The following is a 19986-nucleotide window of genomic DNA, read 5'->3' on the forward strand; positions in this document are numbered from 1 at the left end:
ACCTTTATTTCACTGCTGGTGGGAATGTACACTGATACAACCACTATGGAAAGCAATCTGGCAATTCCTCAAGAAAATTGAGAATAGAGCTACCACAAGGCCCAAATTCCTCTCCTGGGTATCTATATAATAGAGGAATATACAAATTAGCTGGGACGCCGTAACGTCAAGACCAAACAGCAGGGACCTGAGGCTGCATGGCGCCTGTTCGGGACGAGGGACCTCAGGCCGCACCCCCCGCCCTGCGGGGATTGACGGGGGACCTCAGACTGCACCCCTTGCCCTGGTGCCAGGCCAGGAGACCTCAGGCTGCACCCCCCACCCCGGCGCCAGACCGGGGGACCTCAGGCCGCGCCCCCAGGCTGGCGGGGTTTGACAGGAGATCTCAGGCCACGCACCCTGCCCCGGCACCAGGCTGGGGGACCTGAGGCTACAACCCCTGTCTGGAGGGGCTTGATGGAAGTGGGGCCGGCCAGGTCTGGGTCTCACCCAATGGGGGTGGGGCCCGCTGGGTCTGGGTCTCCTGAGTTTTTGAAGCGCATGCGGGTGGTGGGCGGGGACTTGACTCTAGGTCCCGTGGCATGCCCCAGACTCTGACAAGAAGAAGATTTTCATATACATTTTACTAATTTTCTTTCATCTCTGACACTTCTATTATAGAAAGGGCAAATAGCAATATTAAAATATTACCTCTAATTAATTCCCTTTTAATGTGCATGAATTTCATGAACCAGGCCACTAGTATACACATAAACCTCCAAATCATATATTCACAAAGACACATGCACCCCTATGTTCACTGCATCATTATTCAGGATGACCAAGACATGGGAACAACCAATGTGTCCTGCAATAGAGGACTGGATAAAGATGTGGTACACATACACAATGGAATATTACATGGCCATAAGAAAGGATGAAATGGTGCTATTTGCAACAACATGGATGGACCTTGAGAACATTATGCTAAGTGAAATAAGTCAGAAAAAACTAAGAACCATATGATTTCACTCATATGTGGATATAAAACTGAAACTTGTGATCACAAACAGCAGTGTGGTGGTTGCCAGAGGGAAGGAGTAAGGGGGTGAAGGTAGTCTTAATATATGGTGACAGGGGAAGATTTTACTTTGGGTAAGGTGCACATGGTGCAATATACAGATCTTGTAACATAGAAACCCACACCTGAAACCTATATGTTCATCTTGACCAATATCACCCCAATAAATTTAAATAAGTAAATACATCCTTCTCCTAATAATGGAATAACAGGTCCATTCCTAATAATGTAACTCAAGGAAGGGTGGGGAGAAAATACACAAGAGAAGTTCAAAGGACAGGGATTAGAACTTCTACAGCAGCTTCACTTTTGTACATGTAAAACTGTTGAGAGGAGAAGAGGAGAAAGAGGAAGGAGGCTGAATATTACCAGACTAGACAGCTAGTCATTTTCAGCATTTTTGACAATTTGTCCTTTCTTCTACATTCTGGATAAAAGATGGTCAAAGCTAAACCCCCAAAAATGTATGTTATAATCCACTCTCTTTGACCAAAATTTTCAAAAAAGTCATTTCAGCAGCAAATATTTGTTATCCTTTCAATTTGTATAAATTCTTCAATGTAGCATTCAATATAGCAGCAAACTGAAGAAAAAAGCATTTTAGGTTACTTTTTTCCACTGATTCCAACATGCATATTTTCCCACATCCCTAAAGATGGGGTTCAGGTAGCTTAAGAATATGCAAATATGATTATTCCTGGTGGTATTGACTGACAGTGTGCAATCCTATGACCTTTAAATCAACAAGGACACTATGTTCTACTAATTCCTTCTGGTAAGATCAGGATAGCACCAGAATAAAAACTTGCAAAATGGATATTAGACGCTTGTAAGAAAAATCTCAGAGATGATATTTTCTGTGTATTAAAGAGTTAACATAGCAAGCCTAAACTGCTATCCGTGAAAAGGCCTTCTTGCAAGAATATTGCTAAAGTTCCCACCATTAATTGGTGATCGCTCACTATGCTTAAACTGGGAAAGGGACTCTGAAAGCTTGTGCCTGGTTTTCCCCAGACTTTGCTTCATGACCCTTTGCTGACCATGGGAGCTTTTGCAGTAATAAAGCCTTGAATACAACTATATGCTGAGTCCTATGAATCTTCCAAGAGAATTACTGAATCTAAGGGTGGTTTTGGGGACCCTACAATACTTTTTTTTAAGAAAGATAGCATCAATGATCTCTTCATGGCATAGAGGCCAAAAGCAATACAAGGAAGTAGGATTTTCAATGTGAAGAAGTAACAGGAGCACCTTCAACATTTTTCCACTTATATTTTGCTTTTCATGTGTGCTCACAAGTTATGATAGTTAAAAAAACAACTATGTCTATGACTATAATATGAAATAGAAGTACAATAAATATAAAATAAGCCAATACATATAAAATAAAAATTCTAAGTGATAGGAAAGCACTGCCATAGTTTTTGTTTTTCTTAATGGTATATAAAACCATAATATATCTCCCAATGACCTCTTATATTTGATAAAATGATTGTCAAAATTTGATATCCTAATATAATAAGTAAGCATCTACTGAATAAGAACACACACAAATTAGAAGTCAATGCAAGGTATGACACTCAAAAAATAGTAGATTTAAAAAGAATTATGTTTATGTTGTTTCTACATTTCATATACTTTCTAAGTATTTAAGTTAAAAGTTTTATTTGAATCAATAATTCTCAGTTTCTAGCAAAGCAGTTTATAGACATTTTTCATTGCATTCGACTTAAGAGATACACAAAATACATAACAACTTAGTTTCAAATCTTATGTAGAAACTTTAAAGTACCTTTAAGACAGTGGCCGGCAAACTGCGGCTCGCGAGCCCTTTGAGTGTGGCTCTTCCACAAAATAGCACGTGCAGGCGTGCACGTACAGTGCGACTGAAACTTCGTGGCCCATGCGCATAAGTCGGTTTTCGGCTCTCAAAAGAAATTTCAATCGTTGTACTGTTGATATTTGGCTCTGTTAACTAATTAGTTTGCCGACCACTGCTTTAAGCTATAAAGATATATGTTATCAGTTTATATCCTCTCAACTCCAAATACACTTTCCATGTATGCTCTGTGATAAATGGAATTCCTTCAAGTATTTCTCCTTTAATATGAACGTGGTGTTAAACTTTCTCAGGAGACGATGACTACTATAGGGATACTGCAGAAGGAAGACACTCTCCTGCCATGTTCATAGCATGCTAGGAGTCAACAGTGTGGGTATGAGGACCCTGGATTGAGCCAGTGAGGGTGTGAAAATATCAGACAGAGCCAGCCCCATCCATGAGCCCAGAACTCAGTCCTTCTACAACCTTGAAATAATGGTCTAGCAATAACCATTCCTCAGTCCTCACAACACAAAAACCAGAGATCCCAAGCAGCCCAAATATTCTTGAAGGTCTATTGTCCCTACTAGCACCAGAACTCACAGTACACACCCATCCACCACCAGACTCTCAGAAGACACCAGTAGCTTATTCCTTACCTAAAAACTCCAAACCAGTTCCAGCCTCCTCTGCTATCAGGCAAGTTGAATTATACCTTCTCAACTAAGTCTGAACCCTTTCCAAATTTGTCGTATCACATTATAAAGAAAGAAAAAAAATGACAATCATCTGATCATTTCAAAATTAAAATAAGGTATTTGATAAAATCAAAATACCATTCATTGACAAAAATTTTTAGCAAATTAGAAATAGAAACTCCTAACCAGACCACTAGTTTAAAAATAAACATTGACTCACACATGTGCAACACACATAAAACTCTCGCTGGCACCAATCGCACGCATGTGTTTCAATCTGTCATTATCAATCGTGAATCTGGCTGTTTTTGTTGACATTCGGAAGCTGAAAGAACGCAGTGTCTTTGACAGAATATGTCTGAAGACCAACTATTGGCACTTCTATTATAGAGAAACTAGTGGCCCAGGGCACGAAATTTGTGCACATTAAAAGAGAATTAATTAGAGGAAATATTTTAATATTTGCTATTTGTCCTTTCTCTATAATAGAAGTGTGAGAGATGAAAGGAAATTAGTAAAATGTATATGAAAATAATATATAAATTTATTAATAAACAGTAACAAAAGGATATAACAACAGAGGCAAAATATAAAAACAAAAACATGATATAAAAGCAACAGTGATGCAAACAATGACTGATAAAGTGATTAAACTTACTCTAATATCTCCCTGTACACCACATTAAGAGTGAGAACACTTTCAGAGTGCTTGACTAATTTCCCTTGTGAGGAAGTATTGAGAACTTTAAGTTACTACTCTGTCTAGAGTTTGTCCTTGTGATTTATTAATAGTCATCACAAATGCTGGCATCACGGGAAACTGTTGTCAAATTAATTTAAATGGAGGCCAGTGTCACATGGGGACAAATTAATTCTTGGAATCAGAACAACCTTTCCCTCTGCAGATCCTGTTAATACTTCAGCTTCGATAATGTTAGGTCATAATCTTTTGATAATAAATCTGGTACCATTACAAAGACCCCATTTACTATTAAGATTTCTCAATAGCATGATTGCACCCACATTCAATTTTAATTTATGACACGGCATTCCCGAAGGAGTAATACTATTAAGAAATTCGATGGGAAAATTTTCCTTTTCAGCATCATCTTTTGAATCAATGGAATCATCACTCAAATATGTGTGAAAATTTCCATCGAGTATATCCAAAATTTCTTCATTTAATTTTTGAACATGCTCATTTTTTGGACAAAGAATTGCATGTTTAGATATATTTTTAATATTATTTATAGATATACTATTTCCAAAGGTACCTTCAATAATAGATCCATTACAAATCATTTCACAGGGGATTTCAATAATATTCATTCCTAAATGAAAACTGCTATCAAGTTTGCCATCTCCAAGTTTTACTAACCATTCAGTATAAGCAGAATCCTCTGATCTCATATTTGTTGTAAGAGACAACTTTCTGAAACATCTCCAAACAGTACAGTACTTTAAACTCATTTGTATTATGGCCGATCGCATAGCATGAAGTACATACAATACAGAGACATTGTCGAAAATCCACTCCAAGAAGGAGAACTTTCCCACCAAATACAACATTCAAATTCATAATTCCTCTTAGTAATCTGTCTATGGTGTTTATAGCATGACTGGATACCATGGTGCATTCATCAATAATGAGAAGTTGGGCCTTTTTAATAGTTTTAGCAACTTTACTGTTTATATCGAGTCTAGAAATTGAAGTTTCATTTAATGGAATTGGTAATTTATATTGGGAATGAAAGGTTCTTCCACCGAGAAGTAAATTTGCAGCGATTCCTGTAGACGCTGTGGGTAAAAGAGTACCACCACGACCTCTAATATAATGTATTAAAACTTTATAAAGACATGTCTCCACACTCCGAAGGCAGGTTCCTGCCTCAAACCTCACCCTTGCCGGAAACAGCTTGGGGAGGGCACAGCCATTGCCAAGGCGACCCCTGCAGGACTGACTTCCTTCCAGTTGGTCCAGCCTCAGTCATGATGGGTGTTACACCCAGGGTTTTTATATAAATAGACTAGCGTTCCCGTTGCAGGAAAAATCCTGCAATAGGATTTCCTGCTGCACTCTACCCTGCCTCCCCTCCGCCCTTGTCGCCCGCCCCGCCTTCTCCTCCAGCCCGCCTGCTTTTCCCTTTGCCCCGGCCCTGACTTCGCTCCTCCCTTCTCCTCCCCCCCACCTCCCGGCTTGCTTGCTTCTTCGAAGCTTTACTCCCTTCTGCAGCTCTTGGCTTCTTTTGACGCTGTCTTGATATGCAAATTAGCCGCCATCTTCATTGGGGTAATTTGCATACTCGTCCTGTTGGCTGGTGGGTGTGACTTGGCTGGTGGGTGTGGCTTAGGTGTAGCGAAGGTGCGGTCAATTTGCATATTTGTCTATTATTAGATTAGATGTTTCTTCTAATTAATTTCCTTTCAATGTGCATGAATCTGTGCACTGGGCTACTAGTACGAGAATAAACTTCTGTTGTTGTAGGCCACCCAGTTTGTGGTACTTTGTTATGGCAGCCCTATGAAATGAATACACTCTTCTACGTAACATCTAATTCTTAGCTCAACCTCCTTTTCAACAATATTTACACTATTCTCCCATCTGCCTAATACAAAAATTCCAAATGCACTAATTTTTCCCCATACCTCATATTCTGGGATCATTAAGAGGTATTATTTTGCCTTTTAATTATCTCTTGTTTTTAAACCTTTCCCTTTCATTTCTATTACCATCCCAATTCTACATCTAAACTACCCTTTTTATGATAAGTCAATATTCCTTAAATACCACTTTCACTATATATTTCTCTGTTCCCAAACTTCTGACAACACCCTATTATATCATATTCAGAAGACACTTGGTCATCTAGCTCTGTTCTATTTCCTCTGACACATACTTGTAAATACAATTGGTCTCCAAGAATACATTTTCTTTCATTAGCTAGTTTTTCACATTTGTGTTTTTAATGTTTCTATACTTTCTGTTCCTGCCATATCAATGTGCTTCTCCTACCACCCTCTCAAAGTCTCATCACAAAATTAAAGTTTTTCTTCAACTTTCTGTAGTGGCCCATGGAAAACAGATTCTCTTAGACTATGGTGACAAAAATATCCAGTTTCTAAGAGCAGCAATACCAGTGTCAGAGGCAATATTGTAATATCCAATGTCTCAAGGAACAGTGAGCAATGAATGACCTTGAAAGACAGCCTCTTTTCATTATCTTGGCTGTGGTTCTAGATCCCTCGCTTTATTTAGTTCTTGATTTCCATACCTCAACCACCTATCCTTCAATCAATTTTGTTTTAACTAAAGGTAAGTTTTTTATATCTGTAATTAAGAACCTTGACTGATGTCATAGCTCAGGCTGTGTAACAAAATACCATAAACTGGATGCCTTAAACAACAAACATTTCTCACAGATCTGGACAATAGAAAGTCTGAGATCAGGGTGATAGCATGGTCAGATTCTGGTGAGAACTCTCTTCCTGGCTTGCAGACAGTTAGTTGCCTTGTTGCTGTATCCTCAACAGAATAGAGAGAAGAAGGTCTGGTGTCTCTTCTTGTTATGAGGGCACTAATCACATCATGGAGACTAACTCCATGATCCCATCTAAATCTCATTACCTACCAAAGAACCATTCCTGATATCACATTGCAAGTTAAGGTTTCAACATATGAATTTTGGAATGACCACATTCAGTCCATAACAACTGATACATTATTCTTCCCCTTACATTACTCTCTCATCTTTCCCCAAAGTAGGTCCTACCCTACTACTTTCTTCACCATCCCCTTATTTATTAAATTTTTATAATTTGACTTCTTTTTCCTAACCACGTTTGCTAAATTACTGAATCATCAATGTACTCCTCTTAACTACTAATCCTACTGGTCTATTTATCAAGTAAGAATTTTTCCCCCAGATTATGTCTCCCCTCCCCTTCCTCACTCTTACCCAGTCAAAATACCTCAATCTTAAAAAAATTTCCAGTCCTCTCCTTACTTCTTCTTTCTTTTTCCTCTCCTCCTCCCTCCTTCTTTCCTCTACCTCTGCCTTCTCCCTCTCCCTCTCTCCCCCCCCCTCTCTCTCATCTAATCCAAATACCCCAATCCTGATAATTCCCAATTCCGCATCCTACTCCCATCCTCTCATAACAAATTTCTAACTAGTTTTAAAATATGCCCCAGAGACAATTAAAATTCTTCCCAAAAACTAATGGATTAATTAATCCTTTTACCAGCCTTTTCTAGTCATTCAAGACAGAAACTAAATTCATATCCAACTCTTCCTCACCCACAATGATCTCCAAACACCATGTAATTTACTTCTCAGATCCATCCTTCCCCTAAAATCCCTCTGCCAAATTGTCTTTACCTCCACAATCTTCTCTTCCCATTAATGACTGCAATAGTTTTCCCTTTTGCTTGTCCCTCATGAATCCAATATATCATTTACATTGCTGTCAGAGCTATACTATGTTCTCAAATAAGACTTAGTAGTTACCTACATTCAAAAGCTCCTCACTGCCTACCACATAAAGTTTAATCCCCTTAGCAAAAGTATTTAAAAATCCATTACTTCCCTCCATAAAGCTCATGTTAATAAACCACATGAGAACATTAATTCCCTGCAGAGTACTCAGTCCAATCTCTTTTCGGTCTCTTTGCAGTCTAGAATGCCCTCTTTTTCACTGGTATTCCCTCACAAGTGAAAATATTTTTTTTAATATATTTTATTGATTTTGACAGAGAGGGAGAGGGACAGAGAGTTAGAAACATCGATGAGAGAGAAACATCGATCAGCTGCCTCCTGCTTGCAACCAAGGCACATGCCCTTGACCAGAACTGAACCTGGGACCCTTCAGTCTGCAGGCCAACGCTCTATCCACTGAGCCAAACCAGTTAGGGCACAAATGGAAATCTTAATTCTTCCTTCAAGGTTCAGCTAGAAAATTGGTTCCTCTATTAAGTATTATCCTATTCACAGTTAAACTGCTACTTCTTCTGTAATCCCATAATACTTTGTTTATAGTATTTCTAACTAAGACAATTCATTTTCCCTTGCAATACTATTAGTTGTATTTGTAAAGCACTTTATTGCAATTTAATAAGGATTTCATTTAATTTTCACAGAAACTCCGTACATTTTACTAGAAATGAAAGAGGAAGAGAGGTTAGTAACTGGGTTTAAAACGGTCTCTCTCTCTTCTGATTCCAAATCTCCAAACAATAAAATTTTGCATTTCTTAAGGGCAAAGACTCCAAGGAGCTTAGCACAGTCCTTTCAGTGTAACAGAAGCTTTGTGTTTTAATAAACATTCTCTTCTCTGTTTGAAATAACTCTGTTTTACCTGTCTGACCTCTAATCTATTCTTGAAAACATAGCTCAAAAATTCCATCTCTAATTAGCTTTCCTTAACTCTTCCAGGGCTTACCTTTTTTAGGCTGAATCATACTACTTGGTATGTTGTTACAAATGTCTTTTACATATATATTTTTAAATGCATTAGTCGTAGTAATGGGTTTAGAAGCTTGGGTGTAACTCACCATGTCTTATTCCACTGTGATATTGTCTATACTACCTAGCACTTAGTTGGTGCCCTGTCACTTGTTTCCTGAATGATGCTTAATATTCCCCAATCTATTCCCTGCTCCAATTTCTAATCTAAGCCCTTTATTTTTTGCATTACAGTCAACTGTTGTGACTAAGAATTATCATATTTTAACAGTAAATATTACTCAAACCACTCCTAAAATTTAAAGCTCACAGGTCAAGGAAATATTTTAATCATCTGATGGGAGAAAAATTTAGAGTGACTATTTTAGATGACTGTAGAGGGCAGCAAAGCAACAGTAGTATCCTCAAAGAAAAATATGTGTTCTTAGGAAATTTCAGATTTTTATTTTTCAACAAATGCTGTTATGACTAAAGCTTTTAGAATTGAGACCTTTTAGTATGCTATACACAGATTTCACCAACTACTCATATATTTAAACATTTTCACTATCAATTATAAATGTATCAAAATTATAAATGTAACAAAATGAAACAATTATAAATGTAACAAAAATGTATCAATGCCCAGATCCTTTACACACAATTGAAAAAATAGTTTCATAAACAATGCATGCCTTCAAAATAGCCACCATAATTGCTAACTCATTTACGAATCTAAAAGTTGAAAATGTTTTTCCATCGAAGTGTAAAAATAACCTGTATTAAATACAGAAAAGAATGTCACTAGTAAGCAGTCTTATTTCTTGCTAAGAAATAACATGTCTTCATTAGTATAACTAATTCTAAACTTGATATGCCTTTTTGTTATTCAAAATCAGTCAATGAACTATAGGGACTATCCCAGCTTAAAAGAAAAATAAATAAATAAATAAATAAATAAATAAATAAATAAATAAATAAATAAATCCTCGGACATTGTATTAATGTACACAAAGAGAAGGTAACACCTTGAAAGATAATAGGAGTTTCTTACTATTATGTCAATATTAAAGTTCATTTTGGTTCTATTATGAACCAGGCAAATGAACTGTATCATCAAAATAATCATATATATAATCTCAGAATTGCTTAGGAATGGGAAAAAAGTATAAAAGTATATATTCAACACAACTGCATTATTTGCACATTTTTCAAGGTTTTTGTTGGAGGTAATTTTTTACCTCTTTTAAGTTTAAAAAGCAGAAATTAGAGATTTAAAGTAGCTGCTACAGTCATTAACAGGTGTAGACTCTGGTTTAGTGAAAAAAATGTTATGATGTACTAGCCCTTTGCCAATAGTGAGGATAGAACTGTTAGCTATGCACCTTTCCCCACTTAAATCTCTTCAAAAACAAACAAATTGAGAAGCTTTAAAAATTTTTTGTTTTAATTTAAAGTAATGGAACCAGGTTATCTCTGAGCAGATAAACCCAGTTTATTGTCTGACTTAGTATTAAACTGAACTTATAGCCACGAACAATTATCTCTAATCTAAATAAAATTAGAAGGGAATTTGGAGTTCATAATAACAAGACACTTGTGAAATGAATTTTAATCTCTCTCACAGTAACTATGACTAAATTAGAAATCAAATTAGTAATTTTCAAAAACAAGTCTAAGATATTTTAGTAATGACAATCATTTCTATCATGCATAACATATAGAAATAGTTACTATATGAAATTAATCTTATCACAGTTCACCAATACTAACATTTTATTAATATTTTTGTTTTTCCTCTGAATTGAAACCATTAGAAGAGTCAAAACACACTCTTAATTATATGCAATGTTCTTAAACACTGAGCTGAGTCCTAGCTATGTACACCTATTATGTCGCTTGGTATTCTCTTGTCCTCCCCAACATTACAAAATAGATTAGCCTCCTTAAATTTACCTATTTCATTACTAAAACTCAAATCCAGAGTAAGATTTGTTGTACATCAAGTGAGGTATGACCATAGAAGCTGCTTAAACTATATCTAAAATGGGGTAGATAATACACAGCTGATTTTGCAATACCAAAGAACTGTATTCATCATAGGTCTATTTTGCAAACACTCAAGATTCAAAACGCGTAAGACACTGTGGAATCAAGAAATAGAAGTAAAGAAAGCAAAGAGAATTTTTAGAAAAAAGAAAACCACGAAGAACTATGTCATCAAGCAACATCTTTAAAATCTACCAACCTTTTCTGTTTAAGTAAATGTGTGTGTGTGTGTGTGTGTGTGTGTGTGTGTGTGTGTGTGTGTATTCCCACCCATCTTGACAGGTAAGAATAGGAGTAATATCAATACAGGAATAATAACAAGTGTACAAACCTCCCTAAGGATATGTTTCCTAGATGGTGTTCTGCACAACATAGCTTCTTCAACATAACAGATACTACACAAAAAATAACTTGTTTAATTAGTTTGTAAAACAGTATTTTACTGAAGAATTTCTAAGACCATTAACAAACTAATGTACATAGTGACTTTCCATGAGGGTGCTATATGTATGGTTAGCTTTTCCCATTCCCCAATGTAGTCAATCATACTACTTTCTTCCAAAAACATGTCTTCTAAGACTAGTATTCCATTGTAATACTTTGGCAAACATTGCTCTAAACCAAAAGATAAAAAAAATGAACAGAATTTGCATGCAGTTCCCACTAATGACCACGTCACACTGTTAAACACAGAACAGGGGAGGCCTCCAGGGACTAAGGACTTGAAAAATATCTAGGATCAGATAGGAAGTAAAGCAAATTCAGAAAAAATTTTATAGTTATTTATTATAACTATTATTCTACTGTATTATTTTATTTCAATATGGAATATGAAATCGTAAACAAAGTACTCTCTGATACCAGTTTATTGTATAATAAATTTGGTCAATTCTTTAAACAGTTATAATGGAAGCAAATATTAAAATCAATATAACTTTTAAAATAATGTGTTTATTCTGATATGTGCTATGATGTATATAATGAAGCTTGAAGCAAAGTCTTTACTGCAAAGAGCACATATTACAAAAAAATTATAATTAAATACTAATTATAGTATCTAATCTATACTATATAGTATAGAAGGTTCCATGGAGAAAATCTTAAACTGGGCACTTCAGAATTTGACTAGGTAGGAAGAGTAACATCATTTTAGGCCCTATAAGGAATAGAGAAGGGCATAACCTACTTCAGAAATAACGAATAATTTAGACCTGCGCTGCCCAATATGGTAGCCACCAGCCACACCTGACTACTCAGCACATCGAATACAGCTAGTTCAAATTATATACCAGATTTCAAAGACTTACTATGGAAGCAAATGTATCTCAAATTTTAAATATTAATTGCATGCTGAAATGGTATTTTTGGTTCTATTGTATCAAATAAAACATTAAGATTAATTTCATCTGCTTCTTTTATTTTTTAATGTGGCATCAGGAAGACTTTATGTGACTCACATTTTATTTCTATCAGACATTGCTGGTTTAAAACTAAGTTTGATTTTGCTGTTAAACTCCTGAAATAAAGAAATTTGAGAGCCTACCCATATCAAGCACATGGGGGCATATGAACAAAATGGTAGAGTATTTCTTTCAGAAGAGTGACCACATCTGATCAAATCATAAATAAAAATTCTGTAAGAACACTTTGGAGGGAAAACAGAATCCTCTTACAATGTCTCTTAAAATTCAAATGCCCCAACCTTCAGGCTCGACTTCCCACCCCTCTTGCAAAAAAATGATGATCCAGTAAGTCCATAGTGAAGCCTGAATGTTTGAAAAAGGTTACCTAGTACCTACAATTTGAATCCATCCACACATCCTACTTTTGCTGTCCCTGGCTATCTGAAAATAGTGATTTATAGCCCCACTTCTGCTTTAAAAAAAAATTATTTCTTCTGAAGAAACCTAGGCTGAGAGCCTCTGCTGGGTGTAATGGCCAACCTATTTAAAATAAGAACATGTTTGATTTTATTTTTAAGTTAAAGGAAACCAAATAAAGTTTTTAAAAAACTGTTATATAAACTTCTCCTATTTACAAAGTCACATTTACTATCTTACACCTAACAAAATTATCATCTAAAGTGTTGAAAAGCATACTGTCATTTCTTAGCCAATTAACCCAGTTATGAGCTGGTATGTTTACATATACAGTTTATGAGTCAAATTCCAGTTTATCAGTATCTACTCACAATGCAACAGTTAGCTCTTTCCTACTCATCTTAATTAGCAAAATGAATGTTGGATAGTCAATAGGGTTATAAGAAAAACAATCTCTCCGAATGCTGAAAATTCACAATATAAGTATGCAATAAATATAATATCCTTTCTAAAGCAATTACGGTACCTCCAAATATAGCATGTATCTAGGTTCATAAGAGGCCGCTCTTAATAAAATTTTAAAAGAGTGATCTATACTATAAGAAGTGAGTCACTTAGGAAAAGACTTAAAGCTCATCCTTAATAAAGGTTCACAAGAAATTTTATTTGAATATATGACTAAACTATGTCAAAGCCTATTATAAAAATCATAATTTTTTTAAAATTCTGGAGAGAATACAGGTTCAAGACTTTACAATTTTAGATAAAAGGTAATCAAAAGTACAACATTAATGGTATAAAGACTTCTGGATCTGAGTGCTTGGCACACAAAGCCATCTTTAGCATTCATTCCATTACTGACTTAAAGGTTATTTGATTTCATATTTCACAAAGCCATCTTTAGCATTCATTCCATTACTGACTTAAAGATGATTTGATTAATTAAATACCATATCTTTTGTAAACCATATAGTCCTTCTTCTCAATTTTTATGAAGACTTTAATAGGTTATAGAATATGCTAGAGCAATATATTATTTACTCGCTAATTTTTAAGGAGTAAATTACAGAATGTCAAAACATTAATTTTTAGCAAACACCTCTTCAATAATTTCCAAATATGCAAAAACCGTAAGTTTTATTCCTTGACTAATTATACAGATACAAAATGTACATCAGAGTTGCCAAGTCACTAAATTATGTGTGTAAAAATATATGTAAACATAAGTGACATACACAAGGTAATACACATATACGAATATATTTTCCAATTCTTATTTCTGATGCTGTAGCTAAACACAAGAAAATGTTTTATCTTTCTTGCTTGCTTTTAAGTTTGGTTCACTTTTCAATTATATCTGTTCAGGATACAGAAAGATTCGTACTTGCAATATTAATTATAGGCCCCAAACTGATATAATAAGATAAAGTATAAGTGAAGTTGACACTCTCCTCTTCAAGTCCACATTTTCAACATAATCACTAACATTCTAAGTGACTCTATGGAACTACCAAGTCCTAAAATGCATTCTACATCATGATGGGAAGATTCAATTAGGTTTCATATAATTACACAGTTGATTTCACCATATCCCAATATTCTGAAAATTGGTCATCTGTACATTTATTTTAAGTAAATTTAACAGATACCCAAAAAGTAGTGACTTAACTATACATTTAAAATACTGATGTAAAATACAAATACAAGTCACTGAACTTAAAAACTCAATTATTCAAGATATCCTGGTAGAATTTAAGAATGACAAATACCAGGCTGGTTGGCTTTAATGTGCAATACACTAACTAAATGATTAACATTTAAACGTTTACTATATTGCATGCACTCTGCTAAATGTTTTATTTTATTCTTTCATTTAATCTTCACAAGAACTCTATAGGCAAGGTGATATTATCCATTTTTTTAAAAGATGAGAAATCCATTTTTTAAAAAAGATGAGAAATCCATTTTTTTTAAAAGATGAGAAACCTTAAGTTTACTGAGGTTAAAAAACTTGCCAAAGACTCACACATCTTGTAAGTGGCAGTCTTTTTTCAGAATCAAATTATTTAGTATCTAAACATAAACTGCAGAGAAGAGACAAAGAGAAAGAACAAACTTGTACTATCTACCACAACGTCTAACCTCAATAAGAATATATGACTCAACTTATTTTTTTAAAGTAGTACCCTCCCCCCACGCCCTCAGTTTACATTCATATATCTTTATCTAATGGGTTAGGTATCCCTCTTCTGGGCATAGTACCTCATGCAGATCTCTTTCATAAACTCCAAACTGTCCTATAATCATCTATTTCCTTTATGTCTACCACAATGCTATAAAATCCTTGAAGCCAGGATTCTGCTTTATTCATGTTTTATGCCCCCAAGAACCTGTTAACTGCCAGGAATAAAAAAGTATAGAAAGTGCTGTTAGGGGTTCAACATCATATTAGAGCTTTTCTATAATCTTCTAAACATGATCTTAAAATAAAACCTTACTGAAAGTGGAAATAGTAAAATCCTAGATTCAAATAGGAAATTATGAATTAAGGTCAAATAGTATAGCTTCTTTTTCATTAATACTATATCCCTGCTAATACTCTATATCTCAAGAAAAATGTTGGGAAGAAAAGTGAGATAAATCTGATCACCTATGATGAATTGATCATAAAGAAACATGAAATTCCAGTATTAAATAAATGAGGTTTCTCAAGTCAGATGGTATTATAAATCTAGTCTCCTTAACCTTTATACCTAGGAATTTGTTAGGCTTAAAAATATATCAAAACCTGGCAGTTTGTCAACCTGTAAAATTCTCACTTAAAAAGTTCAGTTCTTCAAATAAGATAGTTCATGTGTATCCCCAAACAGCAAATCTCATGTGATTTTTATAGCTTTCAGAATATTGAATCTACCAGTTGTAAGGATTCTTTTTAGCAGTCAGATGAACATGATATGAAAATTACCTTGTACTAAAGATGGTATTGCAGAAGTTGAGCATAAGACTATGTAAAACGTAAACCACATATCAAAACACCAGCAAAATGAAAAAAGATCTGTGCATTATAAAACACAGATCTTAAAGCATTCTGTTAAGACAAGTCATCACCTAGACATCTCTTTAAGGCCTAAAAATTTTTTCAACTCTGAAACTGACTACTCAAACATTAGTACATGCTAAACCTTTTATAAACAGTATAGGAATGTTTGATCAACAAACAAGTTATATGAAGAAAATTCTGTTCCCATACTTACTAAGCATCCATACATCAGAACTGTGCCCTAGTCAGACTGAATTTAAAATAAAGGTTGACAGAAAAAAATCATCATAAGGGTTCACAAATTAGGGTGTTATAACACTATAAGCCAAAAAAGGAAACTCTTAAAATGAGCAGTGCACAGGAACACAAAACTAGTGTCTGCCTCTACAACTACAAGCAGAGTTGACTCTAAAACTTCAATTTACACTTCTAAGTCACAGTCCATGTGCCTATACTGCTTGGATTTTTAGGACTCTAAAATATCAAGTCCTTCTATAGTACATTATTAAAGAGATTTTTAAAAACCTCTTTTCTTCTCCCATGAGAAAACCAATGTGTTCCTTCAAAAAGCAAACACTTCACTTGCACAAATGTGAAATTATTACCCAAATTTTATTTCCTTGTATTAGCTGTGCGTATTATCTAGGTTCAGTCTTCCATGGGGCTTTTGCCTAGCTAGATAAGCTTTTACTGGAGGTACAAATAATATTCTCTCAGTCCTTAACACAATCTAAGTAAAGGCAGTAAAACTGTTAACACTTTTCTCCCACCCAACTGTAATCCACAGTCCTCCTTAATGGAAAAGAACAGTACACAAATTCAATCTAGAATCCTGCATCCATTTAAAGAGGTAACAGCATTGAGAACCGGGTGGTGGAACCAAACATCTGTAGAGTGGGGCTACAAAAACACTGCAGATTAGACAGCATACCATTTATCATCGTATACTTTGTAAATCGCAAACTTTCATAACAGTGCTTGCAATGCGGTGGTGAGCTGCTGGCTGGTGGAAATGCTCAGCCTGTAAGAGGCACTCCATCTCTTGAAAACTTTGCCTCCCTCATAACCAACCACCATGACAACACCTACCCGGAACAGGATCCTCCTTCTTCTAAATCATAATATCCAAGAAATCCCCACAAATCTTTCCTTTTAATAAGTACTGCTAAAACGTGCCTCTGAATAAAGACTGGTTTCATTTAACATTGCATTACACACTGAGATCCAACAGCAGCCTTAGGGAACCAGTGAGGAAGTCTTGGGTAAACCAATCTTTGAGCAAACGTCAATTTTGCTTCTCCACCTTCCTCACCAAGTAAGAGTCTTTGAATGAATTAAGTCCTGCAGTGTTACGGTATTACCAAAGGACAGACACAGCTAATCCCCAAAGACGGGTGGCCCTATTTTGCCCAAATCATCACCTTCTATTAATGATCACTCATGTCCATCTCTCTTGCATGAAAGGCATTTCTTACAGGGTCCTTAACAAGCAGGCTTCTGGTTTCCCATATCTCGGAACAGAACTTACAAAGAGAAGAATAGCTCCCAAATGTGACAGGAAAATTGTACCGTAAGCACGAGGGAAGAGATGGGGAAGAGGCATGGTGTTTGTTGTGATCAGAAGAGGCATGCACAGTCGATGCCATGTTAACACATAAATCAAAGCCCTGAGGACAAATCGTGTTTGCAGAATAAACACTGACAGTGTGAGAGAGAGAAGTCCCACAAACGAAGGCAGCAAGGGGCTCAACGCAGAGCCATCCTGAGGCAGGCAGGGCAGAACCGGGCCGGAGGACGGAAGCAAACGGACTGCAGGGGATGCTGCAGGGTGGGCTCAAAGGATGCCTTCTCCCGGGCGGAAGGCGGAGAGAGAAGGACCCGAAGGCTTCCTTCCCTCGGACCCTGGTCCCTAAGGGTATGTGGGACCACAGCTCAAGTTTCACCGGGGAGGAAAAGGCGGCGGCAAACGTGCATCCCGGCACCTCAGCCCCAGCCCCGAAGTCCGCGCTCTCGGTTTCCGGCTCGAATTAGCGAGGAAGTAACGGTCCCCGGAGCACACGCGGCGGAATCCGGGCAGAAAGCAGCACCGCCGGAGCCTGGCCGTCAGCGCGGCCGCGGAGGAGGGAGCGGGCGGCCGGCGTCGCACTCGCGGGCCCGGCCCTTCCCGGGCCTCGCCCCGGGCGCGGCGAAAAGTTTCCAGCCAAAGTCCACCGCACCCGCTCGCGCAGCCAACCGCCCCACGCAACCGCCTCGCCGCTCGGGAGAGCCGCCCGCGCGGGCCCGGCCGCGGTGCCGGGACCCCCGGCCGCGCCTCCCTCAGCCCACGCCGCCGCCGAGGTCCACCTACCGCAGAGCCGGGAGAAGAGCAGCAGCGGGAAGAGCAGCAGCAGCAGCGGCGGCGGCGTCGGGGGCGGCAGCAGGAGCCCGGCCCCGGGGGGAGAAGCGAGGGAAAGTTGTGCTTTGCCGCCTCCGGGACACAGCGGAGCCGGCCCCGGGGTCCGCGCCATTCCCCACCCTCCCCCCGGCCCGCCGGCCCGCCCGCCCCCTCCGGTTCCCCGGGACCCGGCGCCTCCGGCTCTGGGCGGCGGCGGCGGCGGCAGCGTCTGCGGCGCGGCGGCGGCGGAAGGTCGGGCGCGCGCCTCCCTAACTCCTAGTTCTTCAGCCTCGGCCGCCGGCTGACACTGCGCCGAGCGCTCGCGGCTGCCTCGACACCGCCGTCGCCGACGCCACTGCCCAGGCTGAGGCGGGAGCCGCCCGCCGCCGCCGCCACTCCCCGCCCCCCCGACACCCGCCCGCTCCGAACTCCTGAGAACTCGGAACGCACCACCCCGCCCGCGCGGGAGGGGAGAGGAAGCCGACCCCCGAGCGGCCGCCGAAACCCGCCCGCCCGCCCCACGCAACTCCGGCTCCCGTCTGATCCCGGACTGCCTGCCGCGCCTCCTCCCGCCCCACTCCCCTCCACACGCTCCACCCCTTTCAAAAAAAAAAAAATCTCTTCTCTCCACTTTGATAACGGGTTTCTCCCAAAGCAGAGCTCTAAAAGGGACAGGGAAATCTGGAAAGGGTTAGTAGGCCCCGCCCCTCGCCCCGGCATCGTACCCCCCCCCGCCCAGCGTTTCCAATGGTCTCGCCCACTCCGCCCCTAGTGGGTCCACCGCTGCCCCGACGCAGACAGAGGCGGAGGGCGGCGGCGGGACAATCGGTTCGCGGCCGGCCTCGCCCGCGCGGGCTCTCCCCTCTGGCGGGGACCCCGGACCGCGAGGGCGTGGGGAGGGGGGAAGCGAGATGGGGTCGCCCTTCCGTTGCCCCTGCTGAAGGTTCCTGTCTCGGAAGCTGGACGCAGCCTACAGGACTAGTTTGTCCTGTCTCTCCTCGCCGGGGGCGCACGGGGCTGAAAGGAGAGACTTTGTCCTTCCTCCTGCTTCCCGGGACAGCTTTGCTCCCCCAATTCCTCCCTTCTTCCCAGCCTTCCTCCCCTCCAGCCCGCCGAGGCACCTTTGCACGGGCTTTTTTTTTTTTTTTTTTTTTTTTCTCTCTCCTTTCACTGGAGGGACGGCTCGGAGGAAGGGTCCGCGTTGCCGGGCGAGAAGTGGGGTCCCGCAAGGTTCGCTTTTCCGCTCTTGCTTCTCCCGGCTGCCGGGCTGTCGGCTCTCCTCGCCTGGCGACTGGCAACAGGAGGCCGTGGATTTCCCCGATCGGAGCGCCCCGAGTGCGGTGGTGTTTTTTCTTTGGGTTTGTTTCATTTGCATGTTCGCACGCGTGATTTTAGTTTCATTGCTTGCTTTCCTTTGAACTCATTGCGGGGAAAGCGACCTCGGGAAGTGTTAAACCCTTTGCCCGTGAGAAGAGCGCCTGGGGTCCACCACTCTCCTTCCTCACCCCAGATGGGTTGCTCGCCCTGCCCTGTTCATCCGCCCTCCACGCACAGCTCTGGTGGCCTGACCTTGGAACCACAGCCGCGGGCTGTTCTGCGGGGGTGGTGGGCAGTTTGAACTGTCCCGAGAGGAACTGGAGGCAGGGGACGCACATCCTGGGTCCTGGCACCATTAATTTTATGTA

At 39.3% G+C, this 19986-nt stretch overlaps 1 protein-coding gene across 3 annotated transcripts in view; it reads right to left on the reverse strand.

The window, feature by feature from the left end:
- NECTIN3 (nectin cell adhesion molecule 3) overlaps nt 1-18462 on the reverse strand; it is a 138214-nt gene extending 119752 nt beyond the window's left edge. For all 3 annotated transcript variants that reach the window (XR_008555590.1, XM_054713989.1, XM_054713988.1), the window contains exon 1: nt 18275-18462. Coding sequence is in view for 2 of the 3 variants with exons in the window: in XM_054713989.1 (XP_054569964.1) it covers nt 18275-18434 (160 nt within the window). In the remaining variant the exon portion in view is untranslated. The remainder of the gene's footprint in view (nt 1-18274) is intronic.
- Nucleotides 18463-19986: the final 1524 nt, after the last annotated feature.

This window comes from Eptesicus fuscus, chromosome 3, assembly GCF_027574615.1.
Source record: "Eptesicus fuscus isolate TK198812 chromosome 3, DD_ASM_mEF_20220401, whole genome shotgun sequence".
In the NCBI taxonomy this organism is placed as follows: domain Eukaryota; kingdom Metazoa; phylum Chordata; class Mammalia; order Chiroptera; family Vespertilionidae; genus Eptesicus; species Eptesicus fuscus.